Raw genomic sequence first — 21,496 nt, forward strand, 5'->3', positions numbered from 1 at the left:
TGATGTTGCTAAACATCCTACAATGCACAGGACAGTCCCTGGTAACAAAGAATTATCTGGCTGAAATGTCAATAGTGCCAAGACTGAAAAACCCTGAGGAAACCATCAGAAGTTTCTCTAACAGAGAGACTGGGGTGGGGCAGCATGAGGCACTGCAAGCCGATTTAGCCTGTCTCACGGGCCAAGTGGCAATCCCTTCTCACCCACCTCTCCATGTCTGAGTAGATACATATGGGCTCTCCAGCAGGCAAGCTGAGGCCTGACCAAGGGGCCGACGGCCCCCTCTCAGGAAACTGTGAATTTCCTGGGACCCAGACCATAGCTGGAGGTTCACAGCTCCCAGCTCATATTCCCATCAGCTTCTCCAGTTTCACCCTTTCCCAAAGCCCATCGCTGTCTAACGAAAAGACATCGACACATATCAACACTGTCAGAACCCTTAACGTCACTGCAATCAGTGAAACCCCAAAGTTCTCAAACGTCCCGTTCCCAGCGTTTCGACAATGGCATCCGGTTTTCTTTTGGAAGGAAACCCAGGTTGGATTGATTAACAAATACAATCATTATTTAACCTCAGAACTTGGTTTTGAAATTAATTTACAATAAAAGAAAAAGTCCATGCTAAATAATCTTTAATTATATGTTAAGGGCTCAGAATGGAAAACATTCAGGATCACAAGGGCACAATCAAGCTCATTAGCTCTGTTTTTGCCTCTAAAGTATCCCTAGGGGAACTCACTGAGGGTCCAGGCAGAGAAAAAGGCTTTTAAAATCAGATCGTTGAGAACTTCACCCAGAACAGCCACAACACAAAACTCTTTTAAATAAATCTTTGGATGATGAAACGGTGAGGGTGCATTTACACTGGCAGCTGGGCACAGGCATAGGGAAGCCACCTCTTCCCGGAAGCCCACAGCCTCCTCGGTTCACCAGGCAGAGGTCATTCCAGTGGCTCGAGCGCACTTGGTCCCTGCCGCTCTACACACCCCCACCTATGGAGGGGCTGCTGGTGAGCGGACCTCAGCGGTGCCCCTCTGGGTGGTAGCGGGACAGGAGCAGCAGTGTGTGTTTGTCCAGAATAAGGGTCACAGCCATCAAGGAGATAGTTGTCTCATTTCCCCCGCAACTGGGGCTCAGGTTCCTGGGGACTTTCCCACTGGAACCTTCACAGGACAGGTCTTGCCAACACAAGGATTTCTTTTTCTTGGACAATCCTCCGCCAACCTCTGACACTGCTCCCCTCTCACCCTCCAGCCCTCTGTGCCTGGACAGGTAGTGGTCCCCTGTGTGGCCCTGACCACCAGCCCCATCTCCATCACATGAACACCCTTGGCCCCAGGCCTCTGAGGCTTCTTGAATGAGCTCGGCCCAACCTTATCCTTGAAGGTATCTGCAGCCCGCATAAGTAGGGAGTTCAAGTCATGGTGACCAGGGCAGGCTCAGTGCCTACTCTCACTCCTGGAGTCTCCCCCAGAGAGACTGAGGCACTGGGGAGGGAGCCAAGTCCGAAGGGGCCAAGTTTGGGTCCATAACGGACAGGAAAACAGCCCAGGTGGGCCGTACTGGATTCAAAGTTGTGTTTGAGGGCCTGTGATTCCGGGGCCTATATCTATTCAGGAGCAGGGGGCAAGCCAGGCAGGGTTCCAGGCTCAGATCCTGCAGCTATGATCAGCAAGACAGTCAGACGCTGCTGAGGCTGCCCCAGTGGGGGTAAAATTCTGAGGCCAAGGAGAAATGGAGCCTCATGAAGAGAAGCCGTGAGAGGGAAAGGAGAGGAGGAGGGGAAGTAAACAGACAGGCAGGAAAGACAGAACTCATTGAAACTCACCAGCTCAGAGCCTGGAGTGCTTCAGGTTGAGGCCAGGCTCTTAGAAGTAGGGCTTTTGGGGAGACTGTAATTTGGGCCAGTCAGCATCTGGCTGGGCCTGGCTTAGGGGACTGTTCTGGCTTGCCCTCTAATCACCGCAGAATTGCCCCTCGATGGGATCGGCCCTTTAAGTTCCCAGAAGTTAAAGCCCTCCTGCCTCTTGGGGCCCTGAAGGCCCATGGGGGTCCCTCTCACTCCCTTCCTCTCCACTTCCCCCACTGGCTCATCTTCTCATCTGAACTATCTGGCACAGCTTGAGTAGAGCAGGGCATCCTGTCTGGGAAGTTTCCAGGGGCTCTGCCAGGTGTTAACCAGCCTTCACACCCTCTCCCTGGAGTCAGCCTTTCCCAGCTGCCTCCCTCACCTCACCAGAAACCGTTGTCAAGGCCCAGGGGTCAGGCCCAGTGGGAAGGGGGCTGTCCCACATCTCCCAGGCCTTGCTGGTACAGCCCGGCCCCTTGGCTGGTCCTGGGCCAATCCAGCAGGCTTTGTGTGTCCAGCCCTGTGCATAGGCCACAGGTGGAGCCTTTTATTTATTAATTTAGACTTTATTCCCCACCTACTTCTCATAAGGATCTGAGGCCCCTCAGGGAGTACTTAGTGCCCAGGGGTACAGACTCTAACACTGCCCAGGGCACATTTCTAGAAGGAGGTGTCAGCAGATCTGCCCAAAGCCAGGGCTCTCTCTAGGGGCAAGCTGGATCAAGAGAGCATTTTCTGGAGGGCACAAGCCAGCCAGAGCCAAGTCCCCTGCCTTCACATCTTACCCAGCTGGGCTTTGAGGGCACCTGCTCATTTGCATATCATTAGCATCTATTTGCATATGATGCAAAGGATGGAAAACCCCCCCCCAACAGTGGGCCCCAAGATTACAGTCCCTAATGCTTTGCTCCCATATCTGTAGCACCCAGAGGTAGACAGGGGATCCTGCCTGCGATCTGGGCCTCCTACCTAGAGGTGGCAGCCGCTGTGAAGGTGGTAGCAGCAGCAGACACAGGCCTCGAAAAACAAGAGACTTTCACATGTGACTCACACACCAAGCACTAAAAGCAAAATTACAGTGTGAAAACCAGAGATGGCAGAGCCTTCTCTGGGGAATCCCCTCCAGCTCCCTTCTGTTTCACTCCTTTAAAAAGCCCTGGCACCACCCAGCACTCTGGAACCCTCCAGGAAAGTGCCATGCTTTCCCAGCCATGATGGGCAGGGGCTGTGCCATCAGGCTGGGTTCCTTGATGTTCTCTCCTGGGCCTCTGGGTAGAAGCAGAGAAATAGGCAGAAGTGGATTTATCCCAGGATGTGTGTTAGGAGCTGGGGGGTCAGTTGAGACATCTGAGCAGTTGCTGCCTTCCAGGCCACAGGGCTACTTCACATTCATCTTTTCCCAGCCTGGATCTCTCCTTCTAATCCATTCTGTGAGCCATCCCATATCCCTCCAATAAACTCCTATTCTGCCCCCAAATTACCAAAGCTGATTTCTGTTGCTTACAAGCAGTAATCCCAACTGGCACATTCCCCATGATGGCAGGATGCCCTAAGTCCTTAGCAAAGGTCATCTTCAGCTCCTGACACACCCCAGCGATGTCTGCCATCCCCAAGAGAGCAGCCTGGCTCCAAATCCTTCTCCTATCAGCTACCAGTATCCTGACCTTGGAAAGGCACTTCCTCCCTTTGAGCCTCTAGTTCCCTCACTTGCAGAATGAAGCTGCTATTCAGGAAACATAGGATTGGGGTAAAGATTCCATGAGATAAGCACAAGCTGAGAGATGAGTGGGGACTCAGCAGAACTTAATTTCCTTTAATTGCCATATTTGCAGTCATACCCACGTTCTATTAATTCTTCTGATTGTTTTATGTCGTTATTATTTTCATTGTTATTGTTAGAGGCAAGAGTAACATGGTACACTCATGCATTATCCTGTGAAGTAGTAAGGCAGTCATTATTGTTCCTCGCTTTACAGAGAAGGAAACTGAGGACCAGAGAGAGTGATTTAGAGGGCAGGCTCCCAAGTCAGACTCTGTGGGTTCAGGTCCCATCCCCATCACTAACAAGCTTTGTGACCTTGGGCCAAGTTACCGGTCCCCTCAGAATCTCTGTTTCCTCATCTAATAAAATGGGGGCAATAAGAGTGCCTGCCTCACAGGCTGGATATTAGATAACACCAAGGAATTATTACTCATTTTTTTTGGATGTGATAACGGCTTTGTGGTTATTAAGAAAATGTCAATGTTTTTAGAAATACATACTAAAGTATGCAAGAGTGAGATGACATTATATCTGGGATTTGCTTTAAAATATTTAATTAAAAAAATAAATAAATAAAATATTTAATTAAAAAGAGAAAGAAAAGGAAGGAAGGAAGGGAGGGAGGGAGGGAGGAAGGAAGGGGAAAGGAGGGAGGAAAAGCGAAACATTTGTGGTAAATCTTGATAATTGTGAAATTGGGACGATGGGATATAGGTGGGTTCATTATACAATTCTCTCTACCTTTAAGATTTTTCAGTAAAAAGAAGACCCCCACCTGCCTCACGGAGCTGTTGTGAGGCTTCGGCTGTGCCGGCCCACAGGAGGCGCTCAGTAAATGCCAGGTGACATTCCTACCGCCATTACTGTTGCTACTATCCTTCCAGCTCGAGCAGCTGAGCCGGGGTAGAGCGGGGCCTCGTGGCCCTGTCACTCTCGGGGCAGCCCTCACCGTGGGACCTCACCAGCTGTGTACCACAGGTCTGTCAGCAGCACTGAAGGTGGGGCTCAGACCGAAGCTCAGGAGCAACTGGAGGCTTCCAAGCTCTCGTGCAGCCTGCCACCCCCGTCAGGCCCCGTGTGAACGATTCTGCTCTAAAAGACCCCCTTCTGGGGCTCAGTTGAACCTGCACATCCGGCCGCCAGGCCTGCTCCAGAGCCCAGGTGAGAACCCTGTCACAGCTCCCTGATAACTGAGGGAGGTGAATTCTCCGGTGAGACCGAGCGCCTGTCCTCTAGTATTCGGTGGGAGCAGCTGTGGAGAGAGGCGGGGATCCAGTGTTCGCGCGCCAACTTCCTTACTTCCCACCCCTGCCGTTCAGACACAGCCTCTTCCAGATCCAGCCACCAGGGGGCGCTGTGCGCGGGTCCGGCTGCTCCCCAGCAGGATCCAGCCTCCCCAACACTGGGAGGGAGGAAGCTGAGGAAGGAGCCGCCTGGTCACCCGGGCCGGCCGGGGCAGTGAGGGCGTGAACTACTTGTAATGCAGCAAGCTCCCAAGCCCCACCCTACCCCGAAAGTGTTTATTTCCACCTGCATTTTTTTTTTTAATGACATTAAGTGGTTTTTTTGTTTTTGTTTTTGTTTTTAATTTTTATTTATTTATTTATTTTTGGCTGTGTTGGGTCTTCGTTTCTGTGCGAGGGCTTTCTCTAGTTGCGGCAAGCGGGGGCCACTCTTCATCACGGTGCGCGGGCCTCTCACTATCGCGGCCTCTCTTGCTGCGGAGCACAGGCTCCAGACGCGCAGGCTCAGTAGTTGTGGCTCACGGGCCCAGTTGCTCCGCGGCATGTGGGATCTTCCCAGACCAGGGCTCGAACCCGTGTCCCCTGCATTGGCAGGCAGATTCTCAACCACTGCGCCACCAGGGAAGCCCAAGTGGTTTATTTTTTATTACAAAAAGCAGCTCATGCTCAATATACTAAATGTGTGCTCTGGATTTTTGTTTATTTTGCTTCACGTTTCACGATGTCCTGAGCTTGGGGCAGGGGGCTCCTAAATTCTTTGAGCTATGGAGTAGAGGAAGGAGCGCCAGTGATTTGTGAGACCTGCCTCTCTGGGCCTCTTTCCCCGCCTGCACATTCAGGGGTCCTGGCAATCTCCTGAGTCTCTCTGAGCTCTAGCCATCTGGCTTTCCTCAGTGCTCAGGGCTGGTGAGGGAAGAAAGGATGAGGAGCATCTCCTAACCTTTGCTCCAAAGCCCCCCCCCCCCCGCCTCCCATCTCATTGCCCTCCAGTGCAGCTCTGGCCCCTCCTCCAGGGACCCTCCCTGACCGCTCTGGTCCTCACTGCTCTCCTACCCTCTGAGGCCTGCACAGCTAGACTCAGCTGTCTGGGGCCTGGAGTTACACCAGGCCCTCGTCCATACAGTGGAACTCTTTGACTTCCCACTGACGATCCCCCATTTTCTGGGGGCTCTGGCACCAGCAGTCAACAAGACAGGCCTGGTCCTCTCTGTGCCAGCATCACAGCTCAGCTCCCTGACTAGCCCGTGAGCTGGTGCCCTGGGCACCTTCGGGACTTTCTGTGGGTGTAAAGGAAAGACCAAAACAGCATTTCCCACGCTGGTGTGCCGTGGGTCTGTCTCAGGTACAGGTCTCAGCAACCAAAGGGATTTTAAGTGCTTTCCCCCTACAGATCTGAATCTCATCTCTGAACACAAAACGAAAAGTTAGAGCTCAGCCACAAAAGCAAGAGTAGTTCTAGAACCAGCCAGGTCCCGCCCCTACTATTTTGGAGGGGGAGGAGCTGGAGCAAAAAGCCTTGGAACTTCTGTCCCTCCCAGTTTGGGGTCCTGCGTACAAGGCTGAGCAGGAGGCCAGGAGTATTTCTCTGGCTCCAAGGTGGAGGTATGAATTCAAGTTAATCTCTGAGAGCTCTGCAGTCCTGCCCTCCCAAAACCAACTGGCAAGCGCTAGCCCCACAGTCAGGATGGAAGGGCCATCCCAGCCCCTACCTAAGGCCCAGAATGTGCTGCAAGGGACCTGTGGCTATGGCCCAAGTGCTGCAGCTGCAGAAACCCCCGCCCCAGCCAGAGCGGCTGCGAATTTCAGAAGGGGAGTTTTCTGCCTAGACCTAGTCCCGCAATGAATCAGGATGAGCAGAGGGGCCGCACGAAAGCCTTTTCCCATCCCCCATTTTGTCAGGCTCTGCCATGTGCCCGTTTTCCCAGGGCACTACAGGCCCCAAGAAGTAAGTTGACTTGTTTATGGTCAGTGGTCTCAGCTGTGCTAGAAGCTTCCCTCAGCAGTGGGGACAGCCCCGAGAGGGGGCGAATGTTGGAGAGAAAGAGAAGGGGTGGCTCACGGCACCAAGGGGGCTTGTATGTGCAGGGCTAGAAGAACCAAAGGCACTTAGAACAAGAAAAAGAATTCCCAGTTCAAAGGGGCGCCTTCTCCCCCAAGTGCTGCCCTCAGAGCTGGGTCCACCCTGGGGGCCCCTCAGGCCTGTTAGGGGCAGGGACAGGGAGAGGAGGGAGGCAGGGGGAAGCTGCTTTTAAACTGCCTCCCACCTACCTCCTGCTTCAGCATCTTCCAAAACCACAGGCTGAGAGGAGAAAGAAAAGAGGAGAGGAGAGAAGTTCCAAAATTATATTAAAAACAAAAGACAAAGCTTGACCAGAAGGGGAAACCCTTTACGATATCAGTAATAATAGAGCAGTGAACAAAAAGTAAAAACAGCAGAGCTGACCAGGAAAACCGCAGTTGTCAGCAGAGGCCCACCAGTGACCCAGAGGTGAAGAGATGCACTTTCACCGCTGCAGAATGGAGACTGGCCTTTGGGACAGTGACTTGGATGCACCTCCCTGGCAAAGAGCTTCTGACTGCATGGACCTGTCTATCTGACAGCCAGGAGAGGCTGGGAAAGAACTTGGCATCCCTGAGCCCCCTCATCCCAGTCAGAAGCCCCGGACGCTGTAGCTCTGTGTCCCAGTAGACAATAAGGCCATCTCCCCTGACGGTTTCTGAGGAGTACTTCTGTGCCAAAGGAGGCCATGGGGCAGCCTCCATCCACGAGGGGTTCCTTCTGTCCTCCCACTGTCCTCACACAAGGACAGGGGAGACGTCTCTGTGGGCTGCGGAGCTACAGTTAACTTGGAGCCTGGCAACCCGGGTTTGAGCTGTGTGACCTTGGGCAAGTCACTTCCTCTCTCTTAGCCGCAGTTTCCTCATCTACCTCTCATCGTTGTTGTAAGGATCAGATGAGATAACAGAGGGGAAGGAATTTTGTAAACAGTGAAGTGCAGTGTCTGGAGACTTCTGGAATCCAACAGGTATTTATTGGACATCTGCTCTCTGCCAGGCCCTGGCTCAGCCCAGGGCACACAGTCATGAGCAAGAGAGAGGAGTCCAGCTGGGACAGAAGAGAAAATGGGAGTGAGCAGGACACCTTAGGCCCACAGCCCCACACCACCCAGAGAGACTGTGTTCTTGTCCAGCTCCTGTCCCTTGTCCCTGGAGCTTGTCTGGGGTGGCCCAGCTCCCTCAGCAGTGTCACCGCCAAGGCAAACACTGCCAGCCCAGAACTCCAGCTACTTCCAGGCCCCCTCCTCCCCATCATGGAGATTACTCAGCTGGAGGAAGCAGGGCTGTAATTTGTAATCGGAGTCACCCAGCAACGTTTCCACAAATTAGTCAGAGAAATCTCTCCCAGGCAGCAGCCGCGAAAGGGGGCTTCCAGCCTGACCAAGGCGGATGGGGGTTGGGGGACGCCTCTGACCCCTTCCTGCCCACTGATCTGTTGTTACCCTGCTCTCATTGGCACCTTACCTCCCTAGAGAGGCTGCAAACCTGTGGGGCAGCAGAGCCGAGTGACTGGAGAGCCAGACCATCCGGAGTTTAAACCTTCACCCTGCCTCTCATCAGCTGTGTGACCTTGGGCAAGGAACTTGACCTTCTCAGATTCACTTTCCCTAATAATAGTAGTTTCAACCTCATTAGGCTGTTGTGGAGACTAAACAAGGTGATTGATATAAAGACCCTTGCACGATACTAGGCTAGGCATAGGTGAGTTTATCAATTAATTTTTATCTATTTAACAAATACATGGTACTTACTATGGACTATTATGGACCACAAACAATAACTCACTTAATCCTCACAAGAACCGAATGAGGGAGGTGTTATTATCTTTCTGTCTTACAGAGAAAACTGAAGCACAGAGAGGTTAAGTGACTTGTCCAAAGTCACAGAGCTACCAAGTGGCAGAACCAGTATTGAAACCCAGGCTCTCTCCTCTCCTGCTTCTTCCCGTCTTTCTCCTCAGCCCCTGGTTTTAGAAGGTGCAGCAAGAGAGAGGAGGCTGATTTAAGAATAAGACCCCTCCCACCACCAATCTCTGTCCTCCGTGACCCCAGCAGGCCTAAGGCAGGTGCCTGGGCACAGAACAGGCTCCGGCTCCATGATGTCAGCCACTGAACTAAGCTGCTGCCTCAAAAAGGTGACTTTGTGGTTATTAACCCCCTTGAGATCAGCCTCTTATAGCAACACCCTCTCCCCTCCAGTCTCCAGCCCCAGTTTGGAGCCAGAAGTATCCAAGCTTTTGCCCTCACTCTCAGACACCTGCGGTGGACTCAGATGGGCCAGGGGGTGGGGCAGGCCCACTCAGGAAGTACAAGGGACTGCCCACAGCCTCGGAGGAGCCTCAAGGGTAGAAATCCCCTCAGTGGCTTCCCTCCCTTGGAAGCCCCCAGCCTCTGCTCGTACACCTCTGGTGACAGGGAGAGCTCACTGGCTCAGTCGGTGGCCTGGGCGGGCCACGGTTGGCCAGCTCTGCCTGGTAGACGTGCTTCCTCAAGCCAGATGAAATCTCTCCATGTAATTTCCTCCCATTAGTCCTGTCTCTGCCCTCAGGCGCCACAGGCCAGCTGGCTCCCTCGGGCCTGCAGACATGTGGAGGTGGCCATCTCTTGGCAGGAGGAGTCCCCACTCAGGAGTCCCCACTTGAACACTCAGTGGCCTCGGCCTGGCCTCAGAAGGCAGGGTTCCTGGTGCCTTCCCCACCTTGGTTCCCGCTCTCCACCCATGACTAGCAGGACTGTGAGATAGCAGGACAGCCTCTGCTAAGCACTTTGAAGGGCTGGTCCTGGGCTCAGCCCTGCTGGCTGGGATCAATAATAATAATTGAAACTGGTTGCCACTCAGCAAGAACCTACTCCACACGTGACACCGTGCAAAGTACTTTACAAGCAGGAACTCATCTCACCTTCCCAGCTTTTGAGACAATACTATCATTGCGCCCACTTAACAGATGAGGAACCGAAGGCTCCAAGAAAGAGGTGACTCGCCCAAGGTCCCACCCACAATGAGTAAGTGCAGAAGCCCTAGTTCACACACAGGCTGTGAGCTCTAAGCCCCGCTCTTGACCACCAGACAACACAGACAGCAGTCGAGGGACAGGAGACTCACTCACGGGAAACAGAGACTGAACAGCTCAGGAGCAGTTGAGGGGTTCCAATTCAAAAGGCAATGGGAGTCTGGAAGGGAGAGAGAGCCCTGTGGACCCAAGTAGGTGGGAAGGCTTCCTGGATAAGGGAGAGACCAGAGATGAGCCTTGAAAAAGCAAGGCATCTCAGACGCTGCTGAATTCCCAGCTAACAAACCAATGGGAATAGCCCCTGGGAGTTTGAGGAACCGAGGTGGGTTGGACCTTTACACAACAGCCCCATCCCATGGGCAGCAGGCATTTATTAAGAGCCACAGTATGCTTGGTCCACATTAGCACTCAGCAATGGCACAGATGAAGGTTCCGTGATCCCAAGAAGCCGAGACTCCAGTAGGCCTAGAGTGAAGCCTGGTTAGAGCTGTAAAGACCAGTTTGGGGTGCAAGTGTTGCTAATTTCCTCCATATCAGGGACACAAATTGGAATATGTTCTGGATAAGGAGCGCCCATCTCTGCCTCCTGAAACCAGGGATACCAGCATTTCCCAAAAGACTTTCAGGGGAGCCACGTTCTTTGGAAAATCATACATGGAAAAATAGTTTTACGGTCAGATAAGTTTGGAAGGCACTTAACCAAGGAAGGCTAGACAGGACTTTCCTGGTGCAGGACTTCTCAGAATCTTTACTGGCCATGTACGTTGGGATTGGCAGTGACTCCAGGGTCTGGCCCAGGTCCCCTTTAATCCTCCCTACCTCCCATGTCCTGTTGCTCCTCCCCCCGCCCAGCTGCTAGAAAAGAGGGGGCACTCTACTTGGGGCACTGAGCCAGGAAAGCCTTGAAGCCCAGTGCAAGATGGTGGATTATGCGCCCAGGAAGTAGTCTGTCCTAGGAGAGGAGGTAAACAGGGAGAGCTGGTGTCTGGGGAGGCGGTACTTGGGAGAAATTGTCCCAGTTGGAGGGGGGCTGAGGGGACTGTAGGAACTGGGGCATGAAGATGTGCCATTCTGGGCAAGGATCAACAGATAGCCAAACTCTCCCCCAGGATCCTGGCTCACCTAGGCCCCAGAGACCCTATGGGGTCAAAGTTCATCACCACCCAGAGTGTGGGCTACTGCCCCACCTCCTAAATTCTGCTTGCCTCCTAGGCTGACCTTCATCCTCCGGAAGCCCTCCCTGTCCACCATGACATGCATACAACAGCCATGTTTCCAAACCCCTGGCTCCTGGGAACTCTATTGGCCTGATGTCCCCCGCAAGACGGCAAGTTCCTAGAAAGCGGGTACTGGGCTTGCTACTTTCTCCCTGAATTCTAAGTGGTCCCTGCTGTGAATGATTCACCCATCCATCTATCCACCTACTCATCCATCCATCCATCAAGTAAGTCATCCATCCAAAAATTTCTGAGCACTGCAGTTCGCCAGCTCTGTGTCAGACCCTAGCGATAAGCAGCAAAGCCCTGACAGCCCTGTTTCAAAAAGAGACATCTAATGGTACTTTCCTGGTAAGACGTTCGTACGTCAACGTGTCCGGGGCCGTTCCCACAACCCAAACAGGAGCGAACGTGGGCACACCCTTCCGTGAAACTGCCGGCAACTCTCACATGGACACTGGGCCTCAGTGTCCCCCACTTCCTGTTGCATTTGGGGTGCCTCTTGTCTCTCACCTCTGGACTCATCGCCACAGGCTCCTCACTGCATCCCTGAAACTAGGTAAGGGGCCCTGGGCCCGGAGAAGGCAGTTCATCCAGCAGGCCAGTGGTGGAGCAGCGTACGGGACACAGCCTCCCACTACTGAGCTCCTGGGAGACCAGTGCGCCCTGGCGGCACAGTGCTGGGCACGCAGCAGCCACTCCCAGCTTGCCTTTGCTGCTGACACCTTGGTGCCTCTGACTCCGGACCCCTTCCTGTGGAAACCCAGGACTCTTTATTCCTCCGGGTGAGCAAATCCCAGCCCCATTCACTGGGAACAACAGCTGGTCCCATGTGGGAGATAAGCCCTGGGAAACTGTCATAAGGAGCCCTCTGAACCTGTGGGGCAGCTCTCTTTATAATCTCACCACCACTACGACCCCTCAAGCCAGTTTGGCCAAACTTCCTTGGGTTTTCATCAGGAAAAGCTAACATCGAGCTTCATTATTAAATTTCTATTTTAAGAGTAATTCTCGGTTATTGCATTAATTGTGGGGGAGGGGGTCTGGGAGAGAACACACAGAAGATTATAAAGATGGAAAAAATGACCCCCAAACCCTCTTGCTTCATTTTAAAGGCAGCTGCCAGAGCAGTCACATCCCAGCAATTGTGTGTCTTTGCCATTCTGCAGGCTACAACCTCCCACATGTACACACACAGACACACATGCACAGACGTGCAGTGAAACTACACAGAGTTTTCAGAGAGCAAACTGTGTTTCTAGTAACAAACCAGTCTGACTCTAGGACGTGTGACCAGGCTTTGCCCCGAGAGAGAAAGCTCCATGGGAAGTGTTCCTGCCTGGAGCCAGCAGCCCAGCCTCCAGGCAGCGTTCAGCAAGCCCCAACAGGATGCCAGGCGGCTGGCGGGCAGGAAGAGACCCACTCTGAACCTCTCTCCCCGTTGTAATTTACCAAATCCATCTGGGGCTCCTTTGAGCTGTTTTCTGGAAACACCACATCTCAAGGGTCTCCCTGTTAGAAAAGGTCAGAGAGTTCATGCGGGCCTTTCATGTTAAAGGAACTTGAAAGAAAAGGAAAGGAAATGTATATTTTCAGCCTTAGTTGTGATTAAGTGGGCTCAGGCCATGAGAACATTTAGATGATTTACATGACGTTACATGAAGAGCCAATTAGCCTAACAACTTCTGAAAAATATCTAGCTCAAGAGCACCCATTTATTAGAGTGCTTGGAATGTGCTGGGTGTTGTGCTAAGCTCTTTCCTAGGATACATGAGTCATCTCAGCCTTGCTCCCACAGTGCGAGGCAGGCTCTGGGGTGACACCCATTTTACCCCTGAGGAAGTTGAGGCTCAGAGAGGGTCAGTGATTTATCTGCAGTCCCCCAGCTAATAAATGACAGGGCAGGGATGGAAACCAGGTCTGTCTAAATCCAAACCCAGAGCTCTCTTGTTCCATCCCTCAACCCTTAAGAGCTCTGATTTTGTCCTGCGTTCAGCATCTGATGACAGCGCGATCCACCTGGTTCATTTGTGTGAAAATGAAGCCTGGGCTGCGTGAGTCCAGAAGATTCTGGGGCCTCTCTGCAGCTGGCCCTGGTCCCCAAACTCCCTGGTCACCTCCAGGGGGGGCAGCCACAGCAGATCCCACTCACCACCCCACAGAGGAACCCCAGGGCCTATCATCTCTGTTTGGGATCTGAGTCAGCGCCCAGAGCAGGCAGTCTAGGGTGAGCCCAAGGGAGAGATGGTACGGGCTGAGGTCTGTCTGACTCAAGGCAGATGCTCTGGGCCCTCTCAACCAGCAAAGGGCTTGAGCCACCCTATTCAGACCAGCCAGGAAGTTTCCCCAAGCCTCCTGGTGGCCCCTGTATGCAACGTGAGCCACCCAGGAAGCTGGGATTCTATTAGTGACATCTCATTCATCAGCATTTGTCTGCAAAGATCACAAAGCAGATAAGGACACCCTCTGGAATTTTAGAAGTCATAATGGAACACTAGAGTGTGGTGGTTAGGGTAGCTCAGGAGTCAGACTGCCAGGGTTCTGAATACTAATACCCTCACTTCTAAGCTGTGAGACCTGCGGTGACTTATTCAACTTCTCTGAGCTTTTTAGTTTCCTCATTCATAAATGGGGATAATAGTCCCTATGTCATAGGATTGGTATGGTGAATAAACGAGATAATGTGTGTGAAGCTCTTGCCATGATGCCTGGCACATAGTAATCACTCAGTAATATGAAGTCACTGTGTGGATGATGGATTCAGTGCTGACCAGACAAGGGGCTGCTGCAGAGGTGAGTATATATCTTTTGGGGACAAGCCTGAATACCTTTTCCTCTATATCTCTCCAAGCACTACAGAGCCTTCCAGACCCAGACGAAATCCGCCTCCTTCAGGAAACCAGCCTGACCGCTCCAGCCACATTGATCTCCCCATATCTGAGCTCCTTCTGCCCATCATCTGTACAGATTAATACAGTAACAAACTCAGCTCTAGTAATTTCTGAGCTTCTCAAACAGTCAGTGCCTCCTGGAAGGCAGGTCCCCACTTCGGCCCCTCCCTTCTCCACAGCCTGAGTCCAGATATAGGGTAGAGGCTCCCTCAGCAAGCCTTCAGGCTGATTCCAGTGTGGCTGTGGATGTCTGAGCCTCAGCTTCTCTCTCCCAACCTTACCCCACCTCACCCCTCTGTTGTCCCTACTCACCCACCCCCTCCCCCAGTTCCACCCAGCAGGGCAAGAGGTTGGGGCCATGACCCCATAGGGCAGCAGATCCCAGACCTTGGGATTTCACAGCCCTATAAAATGTCCAAAGAAATTTGGGGTGGCAGAGGGAACAGAGAGTGGCCAAGTTTTTCTTTTGCCAAATAAGGATATTTAAAAAATCAATTCTCACTATCATTTTAGTAAAGAAAGGCTGTTTTCATCCCAATAGAGCAGAAAGTTCATAATCTCTGATTAAAGGCTAATACTTTAAGCTGAAAAAAATTTAGCCTTATTGAGAAAAACAAACCAACCACTTCATTGTTGCCCTGACTTCTCTCCTTTCTCCATGGAGAAAACTTCAATCCCCACTGGCCTATGTCCACTGTGACGGCATGGGTCTGCAGACCTTCTCCTGGAGGAAGGAGGCTCCTACTAAGCTGGGGTCACCCGCAAACAGAGGAGGACCTCCAAAGCCTTTGGATTAGGCAGATTCGTATTCCCATTCAACTTCCCAGAGGAAGCTCATTCCAAAGTCAGACCCTGCAACCTCAGGGGCAGGGGATGGGGGAAGCTGTGGGCCCCTCCTCCTGTACCCTCTGCCCCTCAACTGGGCCAAGTCAGGCTGGAACAACCCTCCCACACACACACTCTAGAGGGGATGAGTGAGACTGAGCAGCAAGCTCACAGCCAGGAAAGGAGCCCGGGGAGACCTAATGGGCAGGGTCTTCCCACATCTCCATCACCAAGCTGAGCACCAGTGCCCAACCCCCTCCCCCCTACGCCCCGCCCCTCCAGCACCGGGAAGGGAGGAAAAGTGGGCACTCTAGCCCTGAGGTGGGGGGCCGAGGCGCCCCGCTGGGCGGGTGCAGATAGGATCTGAACGCAGAGAAGGGCGGCCGTGGCTCTTTGATCCGCAGCCAGCCCGGCTGGGCCTGGACCCGCAGGGGCGGCGCGGCCCTCTTCCGGCCAGGCTTTGCGCCGCTACAGGACTCCTGTGGGACTCTGAACCGGACACGCGTCCAAGACGCTCTCGCCTCCTAAATACCCTCTGCACCAGTTGCTTTTGGGAGACGTGGGAACGTCTACACTGAATCCAGCACCGAAACCTGCTGGGTTTACTGCACCGCGATCCAAAAGGGCCGGTGTCTTTCCTAGATGCAGTGGCTGAGCTGAGGTCAAGTGTGCTGAGGAGGCCCGCGTGGACATGACCCAAGGTGCCTGGTAGATGCGATGGAAGGTGGCTCACGTTCCCGCTCTCCTCCGGCTACAGACCCTGCAGCCTAGATCTTGCGGGGGCCCGCCTGCGCCAGGCTCAGAGTCAATGGGCTCTGCGGGAATGCGACTTCCCGGTTAAGTTGCTGGGACCACTGACCCCTCGTCAGAATCCCGCGGCCCACGTAGCTGCCCAAAGTCTCCCCTCCTCCGGCCGCAGGTTCCAGGCATGGAACTCAGTTGAGCGAGCTGTTGGGGGTGGGGTGGGGGGGTGGGGCTGGAGGATTGGAATGGGGTCTGGCGGGATATTTCCCCCTTGCCCACTTGGCTGTGTTCACGCCTCGGAGCCGCCACATGGCTGAGAGGCCCATCACAGATGTGTAATGTATGAGTCCCTCATACAACAGGCACTCAATAGAAGTGTGAGGGGTATATGCTTGCGTTCGCACTGTGTGCGGGCGACCTGGAAGGAGGTCCCAGATTGGCAGAAGGCTGGAAGATGCGCCAGAGAATGGAGTTTTGAGGAGTCCTAACTCTGCCGGCCCGGTGTTCGAGCACAGCCTCGAGCAGCCCCCGAGCTCTAGGAAGCCCCCAGTTCCAAGCCCAGGACATACTGGGCCCGGGGCACAGACTGCTCACACCTTGGCTCCCGTTCCAAGGCATCCACAAACTCCGCGCCCTCCGCAGCTGGGGGAGAAACCTGGGCGCAGGAAGGGACTCCCTTGTTGTAGGTGAGGAATCAACGTCAAGAATCTCCTTTAGAGTCCCCGCATTTCAGAAGTGTGATGCTTTTCAGGCTCCTCCGACGCCTCACTCAGGTTATGCCTGGGAGAGCGAGCCCTTTAAGTCTCTACCCACTGGGTACATCCCGGCCTCTCCCGAGAGAGGAGGGGCCGGGCGCTATGGCTCCGCCCATCGACCGGGCCCGCCCCCGGCGTCCCCGCCCCGCCCCCGGCACTCAGCCGGCGGCGCCTTTGATGTTCGGACCCGCCAGCTCCCCGAGCCTCTCAGCCCTGCGTCCGCGCCCTGCGCCCGCGCCCCGCGCCCGCAGCCCGCCCAGGCGGAGTCAGCCCGCGCTCCGCCCGCCGCGCTCCGGGCTCGGAGGTCCGGACTCCGGGCTCGCTGCCTCCCGGGCCGGCTCCGCGCGCCCGCACCCCCGCGCCCCGCGCCCCCGAGGGCGGAGCGCACCATGCCTCAGCTGGACTCGGGCGGGGGCGGCGCGGGCGGCGGCGACGACCTCGGCGCGCCCGACGAGCTGCTGGCCTTCCAGGACGAGGGCGAGGAGCAGGACGACAAGAGCCGCGACAGCGCCGCGGGCCCCGAGCGCGACCTGGCCGAGCTCAAGTCGTCGCTCGTCAATGAGTCCGAGGGCGCGGCCGGCGACGCGGGGGTCCCGGGGGCGGGCGCCGGTGCCCGCGGCGAGGCCGAGGTCGGGGCCGAGGTGAGCGCCGGCCCGCGCCCCGCTGCTCCCCCGCAGCCGCCGCGCTCCGCCGGCCCGGGCGCTCGGCTCGCGCTGCCCCGCCCCTCCCTCCCGCGGCCCTCGGGGGTCCGCATCCCTCAGACCCCTCCTGCCCCGGGCCCCGAGCCCCCAGCTTTCCCAGCCCTCTCAAGGCCCCTCTGGATCTCCCCGCAGGCTCTCGGGCGGGAACACACTTCGCAGAGACTTTTCCCCGACAAACTTACAGAGTCTCTGGAAGACGGTGAGTTTCTGCCCGGCCCGGCTCCCCTCCTCCCGCTAAGGCCCGGCCTCGGTGGGAGAGCGGGGCCTTTGAGGACGGGAGGGAGCCGAGGGGGTGCCTCCCCCCAACTGCAGCTCGAGGAGGCGGTAAAACCAAGGGGGTGGGGGAGTGGGGGCGGGTTTCCCGGGCGCCGCCGAGCTCGAGTCACTTCCGGTGCCCTGACCTTTATAGGAGTAAACAGACCCCCGCCATCTCCGCCTCCCCTCCTGCCCAGGTGACTGACTAATCCCCCGACTTGTGGAGAAAGCGTTGGCCAAGGTTCCTTGGCCGGAGGGCGGAGTGGGGGCCGAGGAAGGGAGGCCCGAACTCGGGGTCCTTCGTCGAAACTTGGCACTGCGGGCACCCCCAGCCCTTCAAGTCACGAACTTGAAGGGGACCCCTTGGCAATTCCGATTTTCTCTCGAGCGAACAGACAGCCTTCAGCCCGAGCCGCCCGGGCTGGCGCTTCTGACCAGCTGTGGTTTTTCCAGGCCTGAAGGCCCCGGAGTGCGCCAGCGGCATGTACAAAGACACCGTCTACTCCGCCTTCAATCTGCTCATGCACTACCCACCCCCGTCGGGAGCAGGGCAGCACCCCCAGCCGCAGCCCTCGCTGGTAAGTGGCCCCAGCAGCCCATCCCGCCTTGTGCCTGCTACCTTCTTGATCAGGTATGTGAGGCATGGGCAAGAAGTGACTTTTACCCAGAACAAAATGGATACAGAACTCTGTTCTTGTCTCTTTCCCCATCCACACCCAGCGGGATCTGAACCAGAAGGAGAACGTCCCTGAAGGAAGGAGGGCTGCCCTAGGCACCCCACCTGCCTCCAGCGGTTGGCTGTTGTCTTCCCAGCTTGCTCACTAGCAGGCGTGGGCCCTGTCCTGGTGCTAGGTGATGCTGGGATGGAGTCGGCTTGGAGAACGGTTAAGCTGAGACCACCCATCCCTCCTGAGGGTGGTGTATGTAGTGTGCTCGGAGCTGTGAGCTTTGCTGTTAGCCTTCTCCCACTAAGCCCCAGTCCTCAGTGTTTAGAGGAGCGGGCAGAAAAGCTGGTCTTCAGGTCTCCTGGTTGTACAGGAGAAACATGCTCTACTCGCTCTGTCCTTATTGGCATGAATGTGGCCTTACCAGAGAAACAACCCGAACACGATGTGTGGAAAGTGGGTTTTTATGAAGCTGGCTTGGTCTCAAATGCACCAGGAAGGGTTTGCAAAGGTGTTTCAAATCAGTAGTGTCAGTAAGCGGCCTGTTTAATGAATTTTCAAATTAAATTTAAGCACCCAGTGCTTTGAGAAGATTCCATGATCATTACAAACCATGCTTTTTGCCCATTGGTGCAGATGACCTAAAGTGTGAAGAGCCCTTTCTGAGTGCTGTGGAGCAGCAGTAAAGCTGCACTTACGAAAAACTCAGATTAGTGTTTCAGAGTGTGCTCAGCTGGCCGAAGTCAGGGGTGAGATTAGAGCTTCTAGAGTACACGTAAGGGTTTGGGATCTGTGGTGGGCGGGTGTTGGGTGCAAATGTAGACCCAGTGCAGGTCAGGCCAGCAGTAGGAGGCTCACATGGCTAGTGGTGGGGGTCACCCAGAGGGCAGAGAGTGACTGCCAGGCTGTGTCAGATCAGGAGTGAGGAGGGTTGGTTCTGAAAGCTGTTTCATGCTGAAGCTGGTGGGACATGAGAAAGTAGATTGAGCCTTCTCTCCAGAAACCCAGGATGGAAAACCTGGTGGTGGGCAGCTGACTAGAAATAAGCTCCTTGCCCTTTGGACCCCCATTCCTTCATCTGTGAAGGAATATGTTGGTTGAATGGTCTGTCTGGCTTTCTGCTCTGGGGTGGCTCCGTCTGTGAGCTATTCGCTTCCTTCCAAGTCTGTGGGGCAAGGGGCTCACCTTCTGACCTTGCCACCTGACGCAGCAGCTCTCCCGAGAGACCTCTACCCTCCATGAGCTGATACTGAAGGATGCTTTGGGGGCCCCCTACAAGGTGTAAACCTTTAGATTTGGGGCCAAGTGGTGGGACATAACCCACCACTGCCAAACCACAGGCACGTGAGCTGCCAACAGGGGGCTGGGGTCCCTGATAATCATGACTAAACAAAAGGCCTAGGACCCAAAGCAGGCCTAGCAGGCAGATTCCCTCCAGCATCTTATGATTCCACAGAGGTGCAGGGAAAAGGCAGTGTTTCTGAGTTTCTTTCACAGCCTGGGCAAGTGGTAGGAGAGTGCCCAGAGTGGGAGTGCCTCGTTCTTCATAAGGGTGTGGTGATGGGACCATTTGGTGTCCTTTAGCTTACACTGGTCGAAGTGTAGGCAGATGGATGGCTGCCTCTAGCAGTCAGGATTGGGGGGGAGTAGGAACTAGGGCAGGCACACCATCACTCCCCTGGCCTGGATCATTCATTTTTTTCAACTTTGGGCTCTTTCTCAAGCTACAGCAGATGCATTTCTATGTGTCACACCCTCTCTTATAGGGGCAGATCCCTTTGTCCTCCTCCCCACACAGCTGTAGCCTCCCACAGCCTGGCTTCTGGGAACACAGGAGGAGGGCAGGCTCTGGAGCTGACTTTCTGTGCCCTGGCATCGGCTGCTCCATGGGGCTGGGGACAAGGACAGAGGCAAGGGCCTAAGTTGGGGAGATGCTCGGTGAGGAAGATGTACGTGAATATAGGGGAGCCTCCTTTAAGCAAATCTGATACTTACAACCAAATAGCAAATAAGAGTAGTAGTTCTTTGTGTTACTCAGAGTTGTGTGGACATTTAAAATATGGTGAGGTTTTAAAAAGCAAAATTAATTGACCCCATGTTTTGGGAGCACATTTATCACGTGATTCAAGGTTCATGTGTCTGGAATGAGGAAAGAAACTCTTACGATGGGTTAGGAGTCCCTTGTAGGGGACTTGAGGAAAATCACCTTTGGAAGTTCTTTTCCAAAGCTCTGCTTTCCTGAGCCCCTCTTCAGGGGACAGATGACACACTGCCCAGCCCCTCCCCATGAGCCTTAGAACTTGGCCCCTCTTGCTCTTTGCCCTCTCTGAGAGAATCCAAGTGGTCAACAGTTGTGCGGGGGAGCTCAGGGCCGAACGCTTGACCTCCCCTGACAGTGGGGAAAACCCGTGCCAGGGACCTCATCTGCCCTTGTGTGGGTGGAATACCCATGCGGCTGCTACGTTGGACACCTCAAAGCAGGCAGACTTGAACGTTGTCAGGAGCAATGGGCCAAATGACCACCTCACAGACAACTGCCAGGGGGGCAGAGGGAGATTTTTTCCCCAAAAGGTTCCTTCTTTTTGGTACTTGGTTTCTTGCAAACTCTGTTTTTGGAAGTGGAAATTAGGTCAAAGTTAATTTCATAGCTGATGTCTTTCAGGCATCTAATGTAGGCTTGCAGACAGTTACTGGCCTAGACCAGTAGCCACTATTGTTTTGTTTTGTTTGCTCCGCTCTGGGATTGAGGTGGGGAGGGGCAATGACTGGTCCTGCGCCAGACTTTGAGGGATTTCTGGGATGAGTAAGGCATCACTCCTTAGGGAAACTCAGACTCTTAGTGCAGAACTGACAGTCTGGTGCAAATCCTCATCTCAAAAAGGGTATGAGGCCATGTCACTCTTGGGACCCCTTCTATGGGCTCTGCTTGGTATCTGTGGCCTGGAAGGCTGCTGAGCCTTTTGCCATTTAGATGAAATGCCCAGAATAGGCAAATCCATAGAGACAGAAAGTAGAGGAGTGGTTGCCGAGGGCTGAGGGAAGAGGAGAATGGGGAGTGACTGCTAATGGGTATGGGGTTTCTTTTTTTGGGTGATGAATATGTTCTGGAATTAGGTAGTGGTGATGGTTGCACAATCTTGTGAATATATTAAAAGCCGCTGAATTGTATACTTTAAAATGGTCAATTTTAAGGTATGTGAGTTACATCTCAATTTAAAAAAAAAAATAGCTGAGCTGAGCCTTTTGGCTCTTGCAGGGACTTGGGACTGTTCCCCTGTGCCATCCTGGTGTCTGGGCATGCCAGGAGACATCTGACATGGAGGAGCCCACTTGAAGCAGTGGACTCCTGGCCATCGGGCTCATGTTCTCTGACTCCAAGGTCTGAGGTCCAAGTGAGGGGAGCGAGCCCTGGGGGAGCAGGAGGTGAGGGTATGAGCAAGACTTGAGCAGAGGAAGGAAGTGCTGCTGACGTGTGGCTAGCCTGTCCGGGGGGGCTCTGCAGAGATGCACCCACCCAACC

At 54.3% G+C, this 21,496-nt stretch overlaps 1 protein-coding gene and 1 long non-coding RNA gene across 5 annotated transcripts in view; both read left to right on the plus strand.

Moving 5' to 3' along the window:
* LOC309622826 overlaps window positions 1-21,496 on the plus strand; it is a 377,150-nt gene that overhangs the window by 208,608 nt on the left and 147,046 nt on the right. The gene's annotated exons all lie outside the window — the stretch shown is intronic.
* TCF7 (transcription factor 7) overlaps window positions 16,506-21,496 on the plus strand; it is a 32,613-nt gene continuing 27,622 nt past the window's right edge. For 2 of the 4 annotated variants that reach the window (XM_082380986.1, XM_082380989.1), the window contains exons 1-3: window positions 16,508-16,996; window positions 17,189-17,255; window positions 17,765-17,889. In XM_082380986.1, coding sequence (XP_082237112.1) covers window positions 16,745-16,996; window positions 17,189-17,255; window positions 17,765-17,889 — 444 coding nt within the window. In that variant the 5' untranslated portion in view covers window positions 16,508-16,744. Of the gene's footprint in view, window positions 16,997-17,188; window positions 17,256-17,764; window positions 17,890-21,496 lie in introns of all 4 variants that reach the window. The other 2 variants (XM_082380987.1, XM_082380988.1) reach the window with 2 other exon arrangements.

The sequence above is a fragment of the Balaenoptera borealis genome (assembly GCF_965194805.1).
Source record: "Balaenoptera borealis genome assembly, chromosome: 2".
Taxonomy (NCBI): domain Eukaryota; kingdom Metazoa; phylum Chordata; class Mammalia; order Artiodactyla; family Balaenopteridae; genus Balaenoptera; species Balaenoptera borealis.